Source organism: Mandrillus leucophaeus, unplaced genomic scaffold (assembly GCF_000951045.1).
Source record: "Mandrillus leucophaeus isolate KB7577 unplaced genomic scaffold, Mleu.le_1.0 Scaffold174, whole genome shotgun sequence".
NCBI classification, from domain to species: domain Eukaryota; kingdom Metazoa; phylum Chordata; class Mammalia; order Primates; family Cercopithecidae; genus Mandrillus; species Mandrillus leucophaeus.
Window position 1 is genome coordinate 4,468,710 of NW_012101743.1, and position 22,101 is coordinate 4,490,810.

The 22,101-nt window shown below is 38.8% G+C and overlaps 1 protein-coding gene across 1 annotated transcript in view; it reads right to left on the bottom strand.

Moving 5' to 3' along the window:
* The window catches only part of CUL4B (cullin 4B), a 57,332-nt gene that overhangs the window by 18,331 nt on the left and 16,900 nt on the right, over window positions 1–22,101 (bottom strand). The window contains 9 exon segments of the mRNA XM_011977191.1: window positions 24–91; window positions 773–855; window positions 1,159–1,248; window positions 1,527–1,689; window positions 2,489–2,562; window positions 3,407–3,476; window positions 3,969–4,096; window positions 14,881–14,996; window positions 17,043–17,585. Of these exon segments, the coding sequence (XP_011832581.1) occupies window positions 24–91; window positions 773–855; window positions 1,159–1,248; window positions 1,527–1,689; window positions 2,489–2,562; window positions 3,407–3,476; window positions 3,969–4,096; window positions 14,881–14,996; window positions 17,043–17,585 (1,335 nt within the window).

The window sequence follows — 22,101 nt, forward strand, 5'->3', positions numbered from 1 at the left end:
CTTATTTACAAATTGCCAATTACCTTTCTGAAGAATTGCTGTTAAGTGTTCACCTAGCAGTTGTTTTTCTACAGTAGCAATTAATGACTTCCTACGAGGAAAAAAAGTTAGCATTATTGATATTTGACTTCCAGAAAATGTAAAGCCTCTCCTGAAGGGGGGGGGGAATCAAATAGCTCATTTTATGTTAATTTCAAGATTCCTATCCTATGTATAAATTTATTGGTGCTCAGAGTTACTATACTTTACACCTAAAAGAAAAAAACATAAAGGAATTGACAGGCAAAAATTTTTAAAAACCACTGCATATTTTAGAATTTGGTTTACATCATGAAATAAATATCTCCAAGACCTTGTTGTAGTTGGTTTTTTCCAAGTTTTGCTACTTTTATTAGGAAGGTAAAGAAATACTACATACAGAAGCCCCCCGACTGACAATATTAACACTTAGGAAAGCACAAAAATGGGGGGATCCACTGAATTTTAATTGGCCTGAAGAATTTAAAGATCACATCAGCCTTTAATATTATTTCTAAATTACATTCTAAACACACACACACACACACACACACACACACACACCCCTAATCGAATCCTTGGATGAAAACTAATTAATTAGGGAAAAGAATAACTTCAAGTTTATATTATGAAAACAACTGTTAACACTTCAAATCACACCTGAAAACAGTTACTAACATGTTTAGGATGGCTAAAGTGCTGCAAGTGATTTAACGACAGTTTAAGACTATTAAATTCAGCATGTAATACTTACTGGGTGGTCTGATCTAAGTAAGTAATAAGTCTGTCTGCTTCTTCTTCAAGACGTTTGTTAACATGATGTAGATATTCAGGAACCTACAAAGATAGTTTTTTATATTATTGTTTTCCTCCCCATAAATCACTCAGAAAATGTCAAGTCCAAAAGATCCTGGAAGCGGCCCTGTCAAATGTGACAGGGTAGAATCATATGTAAAAATTATAGGTAGAGTTTATGATCCAGAATTCTGGCCTTTAAGAAGAGAGAAAAGAAAGGAGCACCTAAGTGAGAGAAGAGCATCACAATGTTGGGAAGATAAATGCAAAGGGAAGCTTATATTCTACAAAGTAAGGTCTATTGTGAGAGACAGTGAGAATGTATTAGTCATGATTTTTAAATACCTCTCTTTCTTGCATTAATTTTTGGCCTTCAGCTGCATAGAGCCGGTTAGTTTCTTCCAAAAATCGTTGTTCAAAAGAATCTTGATAAATCTGGGAGGGGCAACAAAATGAAGGAGATCATTTATTTAGTAAATATTTACTAAATATTCTCTATGTCTATGTAAACAGCATTATGAATTTGGTTTTTAAACATCAAGCTAGGATCCTTTTGTAGTTTAGAAGCATGATGATTGGGTTTTTATGCTCATGTATGAGATGTGCTTCCTTCAGACATTGTTACGACATCAGCACATCACCTGTCTGACATCGGGAAAAAAAAACTAGGAAAAGCAATCAGCTCTGTATAGTATGTGTAGTAGTTAACTTACTTGCAAATCAGACAGCATGCTTAAAAGGCTTCGAAGTAAACTTCTATCAATTGCTTCACCATTCCTTTCCCTCTCAATCAAGAGAAGAATGCCATCAATTGTCTTATTCTGGACTTTCTGATCACTTATAATATGAGCCCTAAATAACTCCAGTCCCATGTCCCTAAAATAAAAAACACATATAACCTAAATTAATTGACAATACCACTTCTGAAGAGGTTTGCTTTACTTCTTACCACATGTTCCCATGCTAATTAGGGCTCCAGGGCTTTGAAGCAGCAATTGTCAAATAATAAAATCCACACATTTAATTCTGAATAACATTATTAGATTAAAGCACATAGGAAACTCATTTTGTCTCTACTGAGAATTGAAGCTAAATTCCTATTTTCCTCCATAACTAAGTTTTGTTGTATTATTTCTTTTTGTGAATTTCTTCCTTGCTCAAATCAAGAGACAAAATTAGTTCAAAGATATAAAACAGTTTTCACTGTACTGGTATTGAAAGCTTATTTGGTTATTTATTAACTGGTTTCAATACTCAAGAATCAGTGAATTCTGATCACTGCTGTAGGCAGATGATAGGTACATGATAGGGGGAAAAGTTCATGATACTATTCTATTTTCGTGTACACATACTTTTCCATAATGTTAAATGAGTGAACTCTTGATGATCAGCAGCAAAATGAATCACAATCATAGACATTCCAGAGCAAACTTTAGTCCTCTTGGCTAACAAAAAACTTCTTCATAAATTAATATATGCCCAGGGAATGTTAGCTATCTTCAATATTAGCATAGGCAACATATTATTAGGAAGATAAAACCGTTACAAAGGAAAGTCTAGAAGCCAAATGTGAATTTTTAGAATATTCACAGTATAGCTTATACTCTTTCATTAGTGTAATTAAGATTTGAGTATGATTTGGAACAATCTTTTCATGTTTTTCTGGCATCCTTACCAAATGGAGGGTAGCATTGAATTCTGAAGAACGTAAGTTCTATCCAGAAACAAAAAAATGCTCCTGATCATGATCTGCCAATGAAAAAAAAAAAAAAAAGAAATCAAACAAGTTTTGTATGTTGTGAAGCTGAAATACTTGCTTTCAATAAGAATAAAACTGAAGGGTTCGTCTGTATATATATTAGATTACTAGGATCAAACATGCAGATAAACACATCTATCTAAGAATATGCCCATATCATTTTTATTATTCAACAGTCTTAATCCTTGTTGTGTTTTCTAGAAAAGACACTTAAAATGGCCCTCTGACTTCTTTACTACTTGAGAAATAACTGAAAATAATAACAGGGAATCAAGCGGACACTCATATAATTCTTCCTGAGACACAGTGCTAGGTAATGAAGCTGCCTTACATTGCATATGTGAGGGTTTATTTTGGCAGGGGGTGGGGCTGGGGTGGGGGGTGATGGATTTTAAGATTTTAATCTGTAGAATATAAGGTATAAACCAGATTAAGAAAAATGGAAAAGGTTGTCATCTGAATAAAACACAGGACCATCAGGCACCTTCACAGGTAATCAAATAGTGGACAGGATAACCATCAAGAGAGAAAAAAAATAAGAGTGACAGACAAAATGTAGCTTTTTAATGAATGAGATAAATACATTTTTGGTAAGTGTGACAAAAATAAAGATGAACCTAAGGTACAAGTCATTCTGAAATGCAGGTTTACCTGTAACTTGTGGTTTTAAAATAGAAAACTCAACCAAAACTAGTTTCCAATTCAGAAAAGGAACAGATATTGAAGCAATCTCCCTATTGCTAAGTTTTAAAAACTAACATTCCTGTATTTGAAGAAATGTTTTTAACTATTAATACAATGTTTAGCTGTAATACAATACTTTTTCCAGCTTACCATTTGTCTGCAATGGTTTTGCCAGCATCTATCAATCTTCTTTAAAAAAAGAACACTATCCAATGAATCCCTGAAACACATGTTAAGGATATTTTAAGGCATTTGGTACAAGTCATATGTGCCATGTGACAGACAGCACATTAGTCTTAAATATGAATACTTTGTATACTAAATGAAACTAAATGGCACTTGATTATGCACCAAAGTGCTATTTCCTAATTTGTTAAAAAAAAAAAAAAAAGAAAAACATAGTTTATAATAAAAAACACCTTTAAAAACAAGTCTTAGACAGAACTGAACATCATGTTTTCAGTTTACGATTTCCCTTAGGAGATTATTTTTCCTCAAGTGGAAATCTGGTAGGGCAAAAAGGGTAAAGACATAAGGACATCTTATTTACATGAATACCACATGTAATTAAGGCTGAAAAGTCAAAATGTATTTTTTTCTTGAGAAACACAAGGAACAAAAAAATGACAAATCTACAAAACACAGGCATTCTACTTCAAGCTGGGTTAAACAGTGAGGGGTAGGGGACAGAAAGGAAGACAAAACTATTTACGATTTTTTGTTTTAAAAAGGATATTCTCTGAATTGATGAATCTGTGCTTTGATGTGATCTTCACAGATCTGTCTCAGCTGTTTGTACAAGTTTGCAGAAATCTTGTAAGAACAGAGATTTTCTACAGCCTGCAAGGTTAAACACATACTTTCTTAAGGAGAGGATGAAGGATTTCTCAACTATTTACATCAGATTCTTATTAATTTGATATTTCTACCACATCAGCTTATTAAAAAGGGTTATTCATCCGCTTAAGACACAAGGTAAAACAACAAAATATATCAACGTGGGTGGCAAACTTTCTCATAACCAATGCACTGTATCAGAAAAGAACAAATTACAGGTTGAGCATCTTTAATCTAAAAATCTGAAACCCAAAACGCTCAAAAATCTGAAGCTTTTTGAGTGCCAACATGCCACTCAAAGAAAATCCTACTTGGGCTGGGTGCAGTGGTTCATGCCTGTAATCCCAACATTTGGGGGGCCAAGGTGAGAGGACTGCTTGATGCCAGGACTTCAAGAACAGCCTAGGCAACTATGATGGTTAATACTGAGTGTTAACTTGATTGGATTGAAGGATACAAAGTATTGATCCCGGGTGTGTCTGTGAGGGTGTTGCCAAAAGAGATTAACATTTGAGTCAGTAGGCTAGGGAAGGCAGATCCACCCTTAACCTGGTGGGCACAATCTAATCAGCTTCTAGTGAATATAGAGGCCAAAAAACGTGAAAAGGAGAGAAGGGCCTAGCCTCCCAGCCTACATCTTTCTCTCGTGCTGGACGCTTCTTGCCCTCAAACATCAGACTCCAAGTTCTTCAGTTCTGGGAATCAAACTGGCTCTCCTTACTCCTCAGCTTGCAGACAGCCTATTGTGGGACCCTGTGATCATGTAAGTTAACACTTAATAAACTCCCCTTTATATATCTCCTACTAGTTCCGTAGTTCTGTCCCTCTAAGAAAACCCTGACTAATACAGAAACAAAGCAAGACCCCATCTCTACAAAAAATTGAAAAATTAGCTGGGCCCAGTGGTGTGCACCTGTAGTCCCTGCTATTCAGGAGGCTGAGGCAGGAGGATCACTTGAGCCCAGGAGTTCAAGGTTGCAGTGAACCATGATTATGCTACCGCACTCCAGCCTGGGGACAAAGTGAGACCTTGTCTCAAAAATAAAAAAGCTGTCTTGTTGTTTAAAATGTTAATCATTTTCACAAGCAGAGCTTCATTTTGGGTTTAAAAAAGAATTTCACCTATTGTTTATGTATCAGATGGGTTGGGTCAGGCAGTCCTACTACAATTGAACTAAAATTTACTTAAACGTTCTTGGGTTCTCCTGAACAGAACAAAGCAGAAATTATTGCTAGCAGTATGATAATGAGTATGATATAATACCAAGGAATTTTCTCCAACATTTTAGCTTAATAATAGTTAAATATAGATTTTAAAATTTGTGGCCAGGCGCAATGGCTCACGCCTGTAACCCCAGCAGTTTGGGGGGCTGAGGCGGGCGGATCACTTGAGGTCAGGAGTTCAAAATCAGCCTGGCCAACATCTCCGCTAAAAATACAAAAATTAGCCGGGCATGGTGGCGCATGCCTGTAATCCCAGCTACTCAGGAGGCTGAGGCAGAAGAATCGCTTGAACCCAGGAGGTGGAGGGTGCAGTGAGCCGAGATCGCACCACTGCACTCCAGCCTGGGCGACAGAGAGAGACTCCATCTCAAAAAGGAATAAAAAATAAAAAATAAAATTTGTACAACTGAATTAACACCAATTACAAAAGAAATGATGGCATTTTTACTTCACTGTAATAACTGGTCTTCTTTTATACTCAGATTCCAGAAGGATGACCTTCAGATTTCAGTAAGTTTCCTGTTATGCGTATATAAAAGACTTTCAAATGTAAAACAACGGGCATGGTAAAACTCTTTGGGAAAACTCTGATATAATCTATAATTCTGAGTGGTAATGACTTAAATATAACACCAAGATTCCTTTCTCACCGCAACAGAAGAAAAAAATTCCATTAAAATGGACTCTAGGGGGGCATCCAAGTTCTGTGGGTTGGAGTGGAATTTTAAAAATACGTAGTTAGAAGTCACATTCCCAATATGCAGGTCCAGTAAATAAATTAGCAAATGAAAAGAAAGTTTGGCAGAGCGTGGTGGCTCATGCCTGTAATCCCAGCACTTTGGGAGGCTGAGGCAGGCAGATCATGAGGTCAGGAGTTCAAGACCCAGTCTGACCAACATAGTGATACCCCAACTCTACTAAAAATACAAAAATTAGCCGGGTGTGGTGGTGTGCACCAGCTACTCGGGAGGCTGAGGCAGGAGAATCACATGAACCCGGGAGATGGAGGTTGCAGTGAGCCGAGATCATGCCATTGAATTCCAGCCCAGGTGACAGTGCGAGACTCTGTCTCAAAAAAAGAAGAGAAGAGAAGAGAAGAGAAGAGAAGAGAACTTAAAGGAAACCTCTTACACCACAAGAGACAAGTCACCACACCTCATCAGGAAACAGCAGGTCAATTAGATTGAGCAGCTATGGAGGAATAAGAAAGCTGAGACCCTGCTGGCCTGCCCACTTTTCATGTGACCTGAGGCTAGGCCACAGATGCTTAAGGGAATTTATGTTTATTTCATGTGCCTCTCTGTTCACACAGGTCCTTTGTGGACTGTCCCCTTTCCACCTTTAGTATTCCTCTCATTGCATCTCACAGTTCCTTTTGAATGAATGACTGTTTTCTCAGCATTTCTTATCTCTCTGCTTAGATTCCGTCATAGGACTTAGTGCGTACTTCATCTTTCCACATCGCCCACTTCCAGTACTTCTCTAAGTCCTATTTATCCCATTTCCTTCTGCTATGTTCCCTTCTCACATAAAACAGTTCTCGGCACATCTACTTATCTTCTCACACAAGATACCACATTCCCTTACTACTCAATTAGGTCCCACTTCTTCCAATAAGTTCTTCTTAATTGACTCAGCTACCAGTGACTCACATGGCACTCGCACCCATCATACCACACTCACTTAGTCACTGAGTCAACACTATACATCTCCCAACCACTGGATACTTCTTACACAAAACTACTTATCTTTTTATGTGTATATCTTGTCTCTCTGACTCCTTAATGACAGAAAGACATTGTGTGGTCATCTATCTATAAGTTTCTTTAATACTTTTTGAGCTTTGAACCAAGTGAATACATTAAGTATTCAAAAAAACTCTAGCAATGTGTCCTGTACATAGAAAGGGCTTCTAGTATGAGAAAAATTGCCAGAAAACATGTAATTACAATTGAGTGTGCTAGATGCTATGATGAGGATAAGCAGAGAGATGAGGCTCCCTAACCCAGCATTTAAGGGAGGGCAAGTCAGAAAAGCCTTCCTGGGAAGAGGTAAAGGGACAGAGTCCCAAAGACCTACAGGGAAACAGATAAAAAGTTAGTGGAAATAGTGAGAAATCGAAAATTAAGCTGGGCTTTACAGTACACAGTCTCACCTGTGTTTAGCTGGAGGGTGGTTTAAGAATTTTAAGGCAAGAAAGGCAGGAGCATCTAAGGTGAGTTTTGAGGTCAAGTTCGAAGGCAACATTCTGTTTTTCTAATTTAGCCTTGACTGCTTAACCTATAGACCAGATCTGGTCATTTTCCTTCCTCAACAACCTTCCATCAAGCATTTCCTGTACTGTGATGGAGCAATCCCATAATAGGTATAAACAAACAAACAAAAAAACAGAACTATGTGGTACATGGTCTGCTATCATTTATGTAAAAAAGGAACAAAATAAAAACATACACAGCCTTTTTACGTATATAAAACATCTCTGGAAAGATACCCAAAAAACTAGTAATATCTGTCACAAAGAGAACTAACTGGGGGACTGGAGGATGGGGTGAAAGCGAGACTTTTCACTACATGCTCTGCAATACTTTTGGGGCTTTGAACCAGAGAAATATATTAGGTATTCAAAAAACTTAAATACTTGCCTTCCCCAATAAAAGCCTTTCTAACTTCCCTACCACCACACTTTTTAGCATGGCGTTCAAGGCCAATCTTACCATTTTCATCTCATGTCTGATTATAACTTTTTTTTAGATGGAGTCTTGCTCTGTTGCCCAGGTTGAAGTGCAATCTTGGGTCACTGCAACCTCTGCCTCCCGGGTTCAAGTGGTTCTCCTACTTCAGCCTCCCAAGTAGCTGGGATTACAGGCATGTGCTGCCACACTCAGCCAGGTTTTTTTGTATTTTTAGTAGAGCTGGGATTTCACCATGTTGGCCAGGCTAGTCTCAAACTCCTGACTTCAAGTGAACTGCCCACCTCATCCTCCCAAAGTGCTGGATTACATGCATGAGTCACCTTGGCCACCCCTGATTATAACCTTTCACACCCTTTGATCCAAGTACTCCACTTTTCTCACTTTTGGGCAAGATTTGGAGTGGTGTCTCTAAAATGGTGGCTTCCAAAATGTTTTGACCCAAAGCCACAGTAGGAAATCTAATGTCACAATCTATCATACATAAATTTATGTAACTAAAATAAAATCTTCACAAACCTACATATCATTACTCTATGTGACGCATTCTGATATTTGCTATTTCATTTCTTTTTAAAAAATGCTGGTCACAAACAATCTAATTTCATGAACCCATTAGAACATAAGTACCTTAGGGTAGGTACTTATGCTCTCTTGCTAGTACTAAGTGCTTTCCATAACCCCAAGGTATCAGTCCAGTTTTGGACACAGTAAGCAGTCACGGATTGAACAAGGAATGACTGTTTACTAAGTACTCTTCATCCTATTACATGCTGGGATGGAAACAGGAATAAGAAGGTGTTTGAGATAAGCTCTATTTTACTCTAGATCTTTGAAATGTACTTTTAGAAATATATTATTTTAAATATTACGTATTTATTATTTATGTATTTTTACATATTATGCATTATGTATTTATTATTTAAATATTATGTATTTATATATTTTTACATATTATGCATTACGTATTTATTATTTACACTAATAAAACACTTTGGGAATCTCTAGAAGTAACAACTATTTGTAATAAACAGATTCTAGATAACTTTACAAGGTTTTTTTTTTGTGTTTTTTTTTTTTGAAACCTGACTCGCTCTGTCACCTGGGCTGCATTGCAATGGTAAGATCTCGGCTCACTGCAACCTCTGCCTCCTGGGTTCAAGTGATTCTTAACCTTCAAGTGCCTTAACCTCCCCAGTAGCTCAGATTGCAGGCACGTGCCACCACACCCGGCTGAATTTTGTATTTTTGGTAGAGACTGGGTTTCACCATGTTGGCCAGGCTGGTCTTGAACTCCTGACCTCAGGTGATCCACCCACCTTGGCCTCCCAAAGTGTTAGGATTTCAGGCGCGAGCCACCGCACCCAGCCTTACAAGTCTTTTTAATAAAACTATCTTTTTACTTAAGCTCCCACTAATTACCAGTAAATATGCCGCCTTAAATCCTTTGAAGGTACTTAGGTATAAAATACAGACATTCTAGCAAGCTTCTAACCCTCAGTCTTCCAAATCCCAGCCCTTCCCCTCCAAAATCCACAGGATACATAAAAAAATGTGTCTTTCTTCACAAGGATGAGCTAAAAAAAAAGTGTCTGAAAAAAAACACACTCCAAAAATATATATAAACGTGTAGCAAATGACATATGCAAATATTTACTGAACAACAGACAATAAAAAAGATACTGAATTTCCGCCAGGGTGTTGAACTCTGGTCACTGGTCTAAGGAGTGGAGTCTTATTTTTCAAGCTATGTTTACAGATAGTAATTAAAGTACATAATAAAAATTCAACAACTGATATAGCAATAGGATCTACATTATCTCTCTTTTTATGTCAAATAAAAATGGCTAAGATACTCTAAATATTCAAAAACTAAGAATCTGTTTAAAGGAAACCAACTATACAATGAAACCTAAACTCCTTTTCTTTTTACTTCCAGTAAACAGGGCTTAAATAAGACTGAAAAATTATCAAGGACAAAGAATTTATAAGTGCACATTTTAAAATTTTTTAGTATTTAATAATCTACTGTATATTTCAAAATAACTTAAAGAGTAGAATTTTAGTTGTACATTTTAAAAAACAGCAACAATAGTACTGATTAACGATTCAGTAAAAAGAGAAATACATAATGCATAATAGAGTAAGCTTTAAGACACCAACAGGGTGACAAAAGTTACATAGAATCCAACCGCTAGTCATCAACAATGCTAAGAAGCTAACTGCTTTCTTATAATCACTGACTGCTTAAGCAACCAGATTTTACAATGGATAATCTATACTATTTGATTCTAGTCCTGTGGTCATTTATTCTATAAGTGAATCATTAATAAAGGTTCATCATTTAAGGTTTATTTCACAAACAGATAACTACAGTTCCCATTAATAATAAATAAAATTATTTTCATCAGAATTGAAGTATGAACTAGGCTTGACTTTAAAAATAGCTAGAGATTTATAGGAAAGATAAATGTTATACGCTCCTGTACAAACTTCCAGCATCTCCAAAAAAGGTAGCTGATCTTAAACACTGTACTAGGCCAGGCATGGTGGCTCATGCCTGTAAGCTCGGCACTTTGGGAGGCCAAAGCAGGATGACTGCTTGAGGCCAGGAGTTCGAGAACAGCCTAGGCAACATAGCAAGACCCCCATATCTCTATTTAAAACAAAACAAAACAAAACACTGCGACTACTCACACAAAAGTTGAGAACATGAGCTCATAATAGGATTATAAAAATAATCCTATTTAAAATATTACTTATTAATAGTAAAAAACTCACCAAAACCAAAATTCCAACTGTACGATACCACATGTGAAAACAGGACACATTCTTTGTAAGTGTAGAGGGACACTGTTCCTAGAGAGTTCCTGTCTTTTTCTATTATGTTTTTCAATTTCGCTAATGGTGTCTACTGAAGCACATTTGGAATGTAATCTATTTATCAGCCAGCTGCTCTGGCCCAGTGTAGATTTAGAATTTAAAATCATGTGGCTTCAGAGCTCTAAAATAAAATGTAATTTTAAAATAAAGATTTCTTTTCTAAAGACTCAAATATTTACTAGCACTGATGACACATACCAATGCATAGCCGGGACTGTGATAATTACTTTTTTGCAATATTTCATTTACGTCTAAAAAACCTTGCCATATAAGTAGCCATTAGTCTCACCATCTTATAAATGAGGAAACCAAGACTTAGAGAAGTAACTCGCCCAAACTTATATGACAAGTGACAGATTTGTAACCTAAGGCAGGCTGAACAGCTCAAAAGTCAGTGCATTTAATCAGTCTTACTTGTAGTCAATCAAAAACAAGCCCGCAAACAAACAGAACAGTCAAATGAAAACATATAATCACTGCCTCACACCCACAGGATCTCAAGGTTGTCAAGGAAAGATAATTTTAAAACTCAGGTCCAATTCTAATTTAAAATTACTTTAAAAAGACAATGTTTGCTTACTGCAAGTGTACTTAGAACAGCATGTTCTTTTATAGAAATTAAAAACTTAGTAGGCAGTACATGCAACCCACACTAGGGACTTCCATACTTAAAGATTTAAAGCAAAATGTTTTTTCTTGCAGAAGTAAGTTCTAAGTAGATATATGCCAGTAAGTGTTTACTTCAGAGAAAGAGAGTAGGACACGGGTTTGGAGAACTTTTGTATAACTACATATTTCCACATTATTTCGATTTTAGAAGAGAAGAGTACTTTTTCTTATTTTTTTATTTCCCACTCAGGTAGATTGACAGAGTACTTCTAATTACGTTTCAATGAGTTAAAATCAAACAAGCACCTGAAGTCCAGATTATATGAAATAGCTTTACCTCCTTTATCCTCCTTTTTGAACTTGAACATCTCAAAATAATCTTTCTGAGAACAATCCAAAGGAACATTTATAAAATTAAGGTCAAAAACAGTAAAAGAGCTAAAAACCAATGCTTTTGAATTCATTATAGCAAAAGCAGTAAGGTATTATGAAAAATGCAAACAGTGAAGTTATAAGACTTGTGACTAGGCTAAAAGAAATGCAACTGAACAACAGCAGGTAAAACAAAGTACAAGAAAACAAAAACAAAAGATGCAAGCTCTATGCTCTTGAAACGAAAAGATTTAACAGAATCAATATATCAGGAAAAATATTTTCAAAGCAAAAGCTCTGGAAAAATATTCAAGGTAAAGTAAATAGGGTTCATTAACAACTACAATAAACATTTGTTATAAATATGGAATATATAAAATAACACATTATTGAAATTAAATATGCTGTATACCAGCATATCCAAATAAACACCATATACTATCCAAATAAACACCACTTATGCATGCACAGATAAAAATACTACTTCAATGACAAAGAGCTTTTTCCCTAAAGTAAAACAATTTAATTGCTTCAAACACTGCACTACAGTGGTATTCAAAGTACCAGGGTATATTAGTGAGGTAGTACAGGAGTAAAAGTGCAACGAACTAGAAATCCAGCATCTCAGTTTGAGTTGCCCCTGCTCTGCCAATATGTGACTCTGCCAATATGTGACTCTGGGCAGGTTATTCAACTTCTCTGAGACTCAGTCTCTTCATCAATAAACTGGGGATAGGCCGGGCGCGGTGGCTCACACCTGTAATCCCGGCACCTTGGGAGGTGGAGGCGGGTGGATCACTTGAGGTCAGGAGTTCGAGATCAGCCTGGCCAATATGGTAAAATCCTATCTCTACTAAAAATATACAAATTAGCAGGCCATGGTGGCAGGTGCCTGTAATTCCAGCTACTTGGGAAGCTGAGGCAAGAGGATCACTTGAGCCCGGGAGGTAGAGGCTGCGGTGAGCCAAGATCATGCCACTGCACTCCAGCCTGAGTGACGTAGTAAGACTCCATCTCAAAAATAAATGAATAAATAAATATAAATAAAAAGTGGAGATAGTAACTACTACCCTACATACTCCAGAAACGGTTTCGTAATGCTTATATGAGATAATACAAGATGAATCCCCTTTGCAGGCTGTCACAGACACCACAAAGAAAAATATTGGACCACATGCTCTCCTAAGGCCTTTCCAAGTCAGTTTCATATTTTGACTTTTATTGTTGTACATTTTAGGAGACACACATATACTATGCCAAAAGAGCCATATGAAACGGGCTTATTCTTAAGTAATAGCTTAGTACTACAACTACTAGCTGACATTTACATAGCATTACAATGTTTATAATGTTACATGGCATTATTACTATGTGTTGTGCACTGATTTGAGTATTTTGCGTGTACTGACTAATTTTCACAGCAACAGAAACCGGTGATCTCAATTGACATATTACAAGTGAAGAAGCTATACTGTGGCTTGTAAAAAAGCATGACTCGTGATATCATCATATTTGTAAGATTATAGTGCCTGGAGGTTTTTTCCACAAATATCTTATTTGATTCTTATAAGCAACCTTATGAGATAGGTACGGCAAATTATTATTTCCTCTACTTTAGAGAGGAGGAAATTTAAATTGAGAGGGACGGCTGGGTTTGGTGGCTCATGCCTGTAATCTCAGCACCTTGGAAGGTTGAGGTGAGAAGACTGCTGTAGCCCTGGGGTTCAAGACCAGCCTGGGCAACATAGCAAGACCCGTATCTCTTAAAAAAACAGGAAAAAAACTGAGAGGGCTCTAGTACCTGGCCCAATATTACAAGGGTCACAGCAGTCAAAACTAGATCCCAAACCCATCTTCTGACTCCTAATCCAGGATTTGCCCATCACCATACTAGCTCTGCAACTAAAATATACAAATACTGATAAATCGAACCAACATAATTTCTTACAAGGTACTCATTAATACAAAAATTCAAGCTATTGTACTCTGAAGTACTCTGAAATATCTTTCTTGAGATGGAGTTTTGCTCTGGCTGCCCAGTCTGGAATGCAATGGCGCAATCTCGGCTCACCGCAACCTCTACCTCCTGGGTTCAAGGAATTCTCCTGCCTCAGCCTCCTGGGTAGCTGGGATTACAGGCATGCACCACCACGCCTGGCTAATTTTGTATTTTTAGTAGAGACGGGGTTTCTCCATGTTGGTCGGCTGGTCTCGAACTCCTGATGTCAGGTGATCCACCAGCCTTGGTCTCCCAAAGTGCTGGGATTACAGGTGTGAGCCACTGGCGTGCCCGGCCTGAAGTATCTTTTAACACCAAATCCCTGACACTCTAATGAAAGTAACTTCTTGAATTGGTTGTGTGTCAAATACACAGTAGGGAAAAATTTCTCGGTAGCAAGAGATTGCCATTAGTAACTGCCCTTAACATTATATTTAAGTGTAAGGACCCATTTGCTAAGTAAAGAATCTGAACCTCAGACTAAGCTGCTGGACAACAAACTGCTGCTCATTTCTGGGCTAAGGTGCGTCTTGTAGCCCAGGTATTAGAAAAATGTAAAGAGCAAGAAAAAGGAATAGCAAAGTCTACTATTAAGAAGGAGGTAAAATAAAGGATATGAATAATATCTGCATGTCTTGAGGCCTTTCCTATGGGTAGGTAACACAACTAAGAAACAATTATCACAATAGAACAACATGTCACCAGAAATCAACTTTGGGATTCATGCTATAGGATTTCATTATAGGTAGAACTTCTATTACACCAAGGTACACCTAACTGTAATTCCTCATCAGAAGGGTCAAAGATAAGCACAATTTATACCGGTATGACTGTACCCATAGTTTATGTGAGAATACGTGGTCTAATTAAAGAGTTCATCAATTAATTGAGAAATTAAAACTAGAAGGGAACCAAAAGTCTACTTAAGAACCTATTTCAGAAAGCAAAATCAATATATATCCCACCTTAATTTATGTTACTCAAATCTGGTTATGCATATTAATACATACCTGGTACAGTTCTTCTAAATTGTACTTAATTGAAGTACTATTCTGAATAGCTTCCACTGCTTCTTTCAGTTTTTGCCAGGTTTCATCTGTGTAGTTTTCTGGTAATTTAGGCTTATCTAGATTATATGTAAAAGGTTGGTATCAGAATACCATGTCAGATACAGTAACCAAAGATCAATAAAATACAACAGCATTACTCTATTTTTAGGGTAAATTATGATCTTTATAACTATCACACCTAATCATTAAAGTAACCACTGTATTTAAGCTTAATATAAAGAATAAAATTTGAAATGTCATAATACTATTTAAGTCATTTTGACTCACCTATTAAAATTGAAGGTGAGGTTTTTCTCCTATTGATTGTATTGCTTCAAAAAAATAAAAATTCAAGAATGACCATAAAAAACAACAATCCTGATCTTACTTCATCATGTGTAAAACCTAAGTCGACATGAATTTTTAACCTGAGATTTAAAATACTGCCTATGTGCAAGGTACTTTATAAACCTCTTAATCTTCCCAACAATACCCTGAGGAATCTATTTTACAACTGAGGAAACTGAGGCTGGAACTCATTTAGTAAGCTTGCCCAAGGTCATCATAGCTAGTCAATGGCAAAGCTGGGATTCTAATCCAGGTCTGTTTGACCCCCAAATTTATGCAGCATCTATAGAAATGGAAATATCTTAACTCCATGTAGTTTTAAACTACATTTATGAGCAGAGTGAAATTTTTAAAGATTGAAACATCCAAATGACTCCAGAAATCATGTTGCATTTTCAGAATAGAAAGAAACACCTTACTCTAGGCTTTAAACTTCACTGACTAGCAATGAGTGTGGGGAAAAAAGTTTTAATTAGAACATCCAAATGCCTTAATATGCTTTTATCTTAGGAGGGAGAGAAAAAAATCTCTGAAACCAATTTGAAAATGCAACCAGGATCATAACTCATTTAAAAATATTTGACTATAAAAATACATATATTTTTAAGTGAAATAATGAACACGTTAGTCAATTACAATTCATATTGACTTCAGAAAGCTCTACTATTAAATCATAAACTGAGAACCTGGGTATGGGAAGGTAGTGATATAAAAAAGAAAGAGTTAAAAATAGACAACACCATAGCCCTCTGCTTGAGACAAAATAGAGCACATTCCTGATTTCCACTCAATGTTAAAAACACAAGCATAGAGAACCTAATCTTCTCAATACTAATATTCAGCCACAAAGCACTTATCTCATAAATATTACTTAAGTTCATTCATTTACTTCTCTATTTAATAAACACTGTAGCACTGATTACCTGGCAGTTAAGGGTGTTGAAAAGTCAGTCAGAAAAACAGAAACACATTCAACAGATAAAAATTCAGCTCAAATACAGTTTTAAAAATTGCTTATTTTATATTTGCATCAATGCATTCATAATACTCTCCTCACATATCTCAAACACGGTCTGAACAAATTTTCCTAAAAGCTGCAAGTCGATACTTTAAAATCCATTTTAGTGATGGAAAAAATAGATGTAGTAATTGTTCCTATCTTTAGACTAGTGGTACACAGACTTACTACTTCTGTGTATACACAATGTTTTTCACTTTCAAACCCTACCTTTGGAAAGAAATACAGAGAACATAAATTTTTCTTTTAATATTGCTTCCAAATGAGTTTCATGAATACAGTGTAAATCTAATTATAAATATTATTTGAGCACAAAAAGATCACTATTGCTACCTGCATTTCTAGGCATTGGATAATGTGGCCTACTGAAGCATAAAAATAAAAATCCCAGCAGTGCCAAGGCTCGCTATGCACCTGAAATAAATAAACCTCTTTAGAATACAAATTTCTCACCTGTAAAATCCGGATCAATCATACTGATTGTCAGTGTTATAAGGAATAACAGATTAAATACAATAGGCTGAAAAAAACCTCAAAATACTGCACAGAAACACCCGGTGTATGCTTCAGCACAAGGATCCTAACCACCCCCGGAAAATGAACCCTCCACCAAAAAAGGACCTCCCCTCCACCTCATTGATTATGCATAAAACATTAGGCCACCTCCAAACTGTTTAATATATTAACATAAATAGAGCACGTGACCCCTCGAGTGTCAAATCCTTATTAGGTGATTATGGATTTTGGCCTTGGTTACCTTTAAAGTTCTTGATCACTAACTTCTTAGCAGAGCCAGGCTTGCTGTTAGCAAAGCTAGAGACGGTGGTAGAAGATTTGGCTAGGCCGTTTGCATGATGCACCGAAGCCACAGAAGAGATTAATATACTCTTATTTTTAAGTTGCTGCTGCTGAGATGTTGCAGCAGTTGGTGAAGATGAGGAGGAGGAGGAGGAGGATTCCTCAGCCATCTTCGCATCAAACCCTACAAACTCCAGGGTGTCTTCAAAACGCAGCTTCTTCTGTATCGGTACGTGGCTGGAAGCAGCCACTGAAACCCCCAGGCAGAAGGACGAGGTTGAAGGGGATGCCGAATCCCTGGGTTGTAAAGGAGGAGTGGAAGAGGAGGAAGAGGTGGAATCAAAGTCTTCTCTCTCGTTACTACTGTTACTGCTGCTACTGCTGCTGCTGTTTAACTTTCTCTTCTTGGCAGAGGTGGGCGGAGTGGTGCTGGTATTACCATCAGTGGCAGATCTGACCTCCTGAGCAGCAGCAGCAGCTGAGGGACTGGGGGAAGAAAAACCTGTTGGAAACATGAAAATAGCGGGGTCAACAGGCAGAGGAGCATCAAAAACCTACGTTTATATGCCTGCGTGCGTGTAGGAGAGAAGGTGGCAATGCTAGAGGGGGAAGGGAAGAAAGAAGAGAGGAGAAACACAGAGGACGAGAAGGAAAGTGAAGGCGGGGGGGGCTACACCGGGGGAATGGGAGGGTTTGGGAAGGCGGATAGGCTGACACCAGGAGTGAGCAGAACGAGGGGGGAGAGCGAATGAGGAGGCAGACAGGTAAACGGCCGTGCCGTCCCCCTCCCCTGCTTTTCGATCTCTCTCCCCCCCTTTCTGCAGGAGCGACTCAGCGAGTCTGTGAGGCTGCAGCTCCTCCTCCTTTTCTCCCTCTCCCTGGGAGGGGAGAGGCTGTGGTTGGGGGAAAGGGGGAGGGGGAAAGAACCAGGGCTTGTTATTGTCAATAGCACAAGAGGCTAAAGATGGCGCCATTTCCGGTCACGCGGCACCGAGGGAGGGGCGGTGCCAACCTCAGGGATTGGGGGTGAGGGAAGCGCTGCAGCCGCCCGGGGGGCGGGTGAGCTCGCGCGTGAGGGGGCGGCTGGGAAGGGGCGGCTAAAGTGCCCCAGACGCTCGCGCTAGTTCGCTCCGGCTCCCGCTCTCCTTCGCGCTCCCCCTTCCTGGCAGCGCCTTCCTTCCCTGGCCCACCGGGGACTCCCACTCGCTCCTTAACGGTCCCGCGGGAAGCTCCGCGCCGCAGCGCCCTTACCGGAAGTGACTGGGCAGACACTTTTCATAGCGCCCAGATCCCGAAGCCCCCAGGCCCGCAGGACTTGAGTTGGGGGGGGAAGGGGGGAGGGAGAAATTGGGGGGAAGAAAAGTGGATGGGAGGAGGGGGCGGGCCTTCGAGACACCTTCGGAGCTCCTGATTGGAGCTTTCTGAAGGCGAGGGGGTGGGGGGGTGGCGGGAGGAACGGGGAGGAGCGGGAAGGAGCCTCGGGGAGGGAAGGTAGTGACGGCGAGGGGCGGAGTGAGCTAGCTGGGAAAACGGAGGAGGAGGAAGAGGAGGAGAGAGGGAGGGACGAAATAAAATGTAAAGGTCCAGGAGAATGGAAACTTTGAAAGAGATAAAGGAATAAGGAGTGGTTGCAAGGCTAGGGGAGTAACCCTAAATAGAGGAAAACATAATCATGCTATTATGCCCGTTACTGGAGAGGAATGTCCCGATGTTAAGATAGGAAAGGAGAAGAAAACGAGCTAAGATAGGAAGAAAAGGACTTTTTGATTCGGTGCCGCTATAAATTGTTTCTCTTTTATCTCAAGGCACCACAGACCCAAGGCTGAATAAGGCCTGAGTTTTGATGCCTTTCTCTTTCATGTAGCTGTAAATCCTTTTATCTTCCTACCAGGAGCATTTTCTAAGCTGGCTGGCCAAATTAAGGGTGTATTCTAAGGCGAAGAAATAGAAAGGTAACTAACCCCTCACCCACCGAGCACTGTGCCCAGGACCGTCCTAACCCCCACTCTATCAGTCCTTAACTCAGTAATTTATAGACCAAAGCTAAGACCCACTTCCTTCTTTTGCCAAATCTCAGCTTACACGCTGTCCCAAAGGAGACATTTTAGAACAATATTGGCAAAAGTTAATGTTTTCTACCAATGTGTTTCATGAGCCCCCGCTTTACATTTGATGACTGATTTTAAAAATCTTTAAATTTAGTTAAATTAGCAACAATCAACCTTGTAAATTCCCTGTTGGGAGTTTTTACTTTAACCTTGGGGCATTCTCAGAGGGAGGTAACACAATGTCAAATAGAACTAAATTTGCCAACCTGTTGATCATTCTAACTGCAAAAGCATTCAGTGAGCATGTATGGTAAGACAATATGCAAGGTCTCTGCCCTTGAGAAGCCAGTAGGGGAAGATAGTTTCAAAACTAATTTCCATAACAATACTATGACAGATATACAAAGTGCTGTCAGAAGAGGCAAAACAAGAAATTTGGGGGAAATCTGGAATAGGAAGAGTTTTACAGAGATTGTGTTTATGCTGTGCCTCAAAGTGGGAGTTGCCAAAAAGACAAGAGGGAACAGGATGAAAGGCATTTTGGGGAATGGAAACAAGGGCAAAGCAAGGAGTGAAAGGGCCTGGCCTGTTTATGGAAACATGGAAAGTGCAGTGAGGCTGGGAAGTAGGATGTCTAGCTGGGAGTAAGGAAGATGAGGCTCAAAAGTGCCTGGCACACCAAGCCAAGAATTTGGAGTCTACTCTGTAGGCAATCATAGATAGCAAGGAGACAATTCAGCAAGCAGAGCTTTTACAAACCAGGAGTGACAGGATTGTGAGTGGAGTAAAAGCAGCTTGTATGGTATAGCTTGTGATAGGTGAATCAGAACCCTGCAAATAAATAACTTTCTAACTTTGTTTAAATAGGCCTACTTGTTTTTGTGTCTTGAAAAGTCCCTGATTAAAATGCAAATCAACCTTTGGCATTATTAAACGATATCGTTGCTATTTGATGACAGCCTGCTGAAAGCAAGGCTCTAATGGAACTTAGAACCCAAGGCCCCTGAGAAGGGAGACAGGGGCCTGAAAAGGGACAGATGGAAGCACTCCTATCTGTTTTGAATATACCACATAGGTTTTTTGGTTTGGTTTTGTTTTGTTTTGGAGACAGAATCTTGCTGTGTCGCCCAGGCTGGAGTGCAGTGGTGTAATCTTGGCTCACTGCAACCTCTGCCTCCCGGGTTCAAGCGATTCTTGTGCGTCAGCCTCCTTGAGTACCTGGGACTACAGGCGCATATCAGTATGCCTGCTAATTGTTTTGTATTTTTAGTAGAGTCAGGGTTTTGCCATGTTGGCCAGGCTGGTCTCAAACTCCTGGCCTCAAGTGATCTGCCGCCTCAGCCTCCCAAAGTGCTGGGCCTACCATATAGTTCTTGCTGCCCAAATAGAAACAGTAAACTCTTAAGGCCAGGAAAGATGCCTTAAAACATTGAGTTTTCCTTTATCGTGTCTCACATTTCACAAAACTCTGAACTACTGTAAACGCAGGGTAAATACTTATTGAATTAACTATTTCATCGCATGTGAATAAAATAATGCTGTGTCTTTATAAGGGAGGATTAACTGGCTCATTTTCAGGATTTAATGAACACAGTTGTTTGTTCTAATTCATGTAGTTAAATTCTTTAGGAGGGTATATGAAGTACTAGCCATTTAAAAAATTACAAATATTAGTGTAACTGAAAGGGAATGGACATAAAGATAAGAGAAAGCTGCTTTTGCCATACAAAGATAAACTTTTCTACTAACCTAAATGAGAGCTGAGTCCTGTTAATATATAACTACATTCTAGTAATAATAGTTCCCTATCTCACATGGTTATCTAAGCCCTTCAGTCTTCTGAGTTATATCTTGGTTTTAAAAAGCACAGATCCGGCCACATGTGGTGGCTCGTGCCTGTAATCCCAGCACTTTGGGAGGCCAACATGGGAGAATCACATGAGACCAGGAGTTCCAGACCAGCCTGGCCAATATAGTGAAATCCCGTTTCCACTAGAAATACAAAAATGAGCCGGGCATGGTGGTGTTCGCCTGTAATCCCAGCTACTCAAATGGCTGAGGCAAAAGAATCCCTTGAACCTGAGACAGAGGTTGCAGAGAGCCAAGATTATACCACTGCACTCCAGCCTGGGTGACAGAATGAGACCTTGTTACAAAACAAACAAACAAAATAAGGCTAGATGGCTCAGGCTTGTAATCCCAAAACTTTGGGAGGCTGAGGCGGGTGGATCATCTGAGGTCAGAAGTTCAAGACCAACCTGGTCAACATGGCGAAGCCCCATCTCTACTAAAAACACAAAAATTATCCGGGCACGTTGGAGGGTGCCTGTAATCCCAGCTACTCAAGAGGATAAGGCAGGAGAATCACTTGAACTCAAGAGGTGGAGGTTGCAGTTAGCTGAGATTGCGCCACTGCACTCCTGCCTGGACAACAGAGCAAGACTCTGTCTCAAAAAAAAAACAAAAAAACAAAAAAAAAAACCTCCCGAGTTGGTTTGTAAAATATCTTTTACATCAAGAACCAACTAACTGAGGCTAGCTGAAGAACAGAAGCATATATTCTATACACCCAAATGTTTGCCAACCAACGTTAAACACATTCTCAACATTAAAATACATTTTCAAGGTTGAACTCATGGGAGCCACACTAATCAAGATGTGTAATGTGGGACACCATACAATTATAGCCATTATCAGACTAAACCAGACTGGGCACTTAACACATATTCCATATTTAGGATCTTTCATCTTGTGAGTTCAACTCATACCTTAGAAACATTAATTAAACTTTACAATGCTGCCACATGAGGTGTAGTTATTATTGGCCGCCTTTTAACCAAGCTGTTTATAAAGGTAAGTATATGCGTAAAGGAAGAAATACAAAGACAGGGGACTTGCTTTTATAATGTCAATTCCTTTATTTCTGTGGACATCTCCCTAAAAAGGCAGAGTGTAACCCATTTCCCCTTT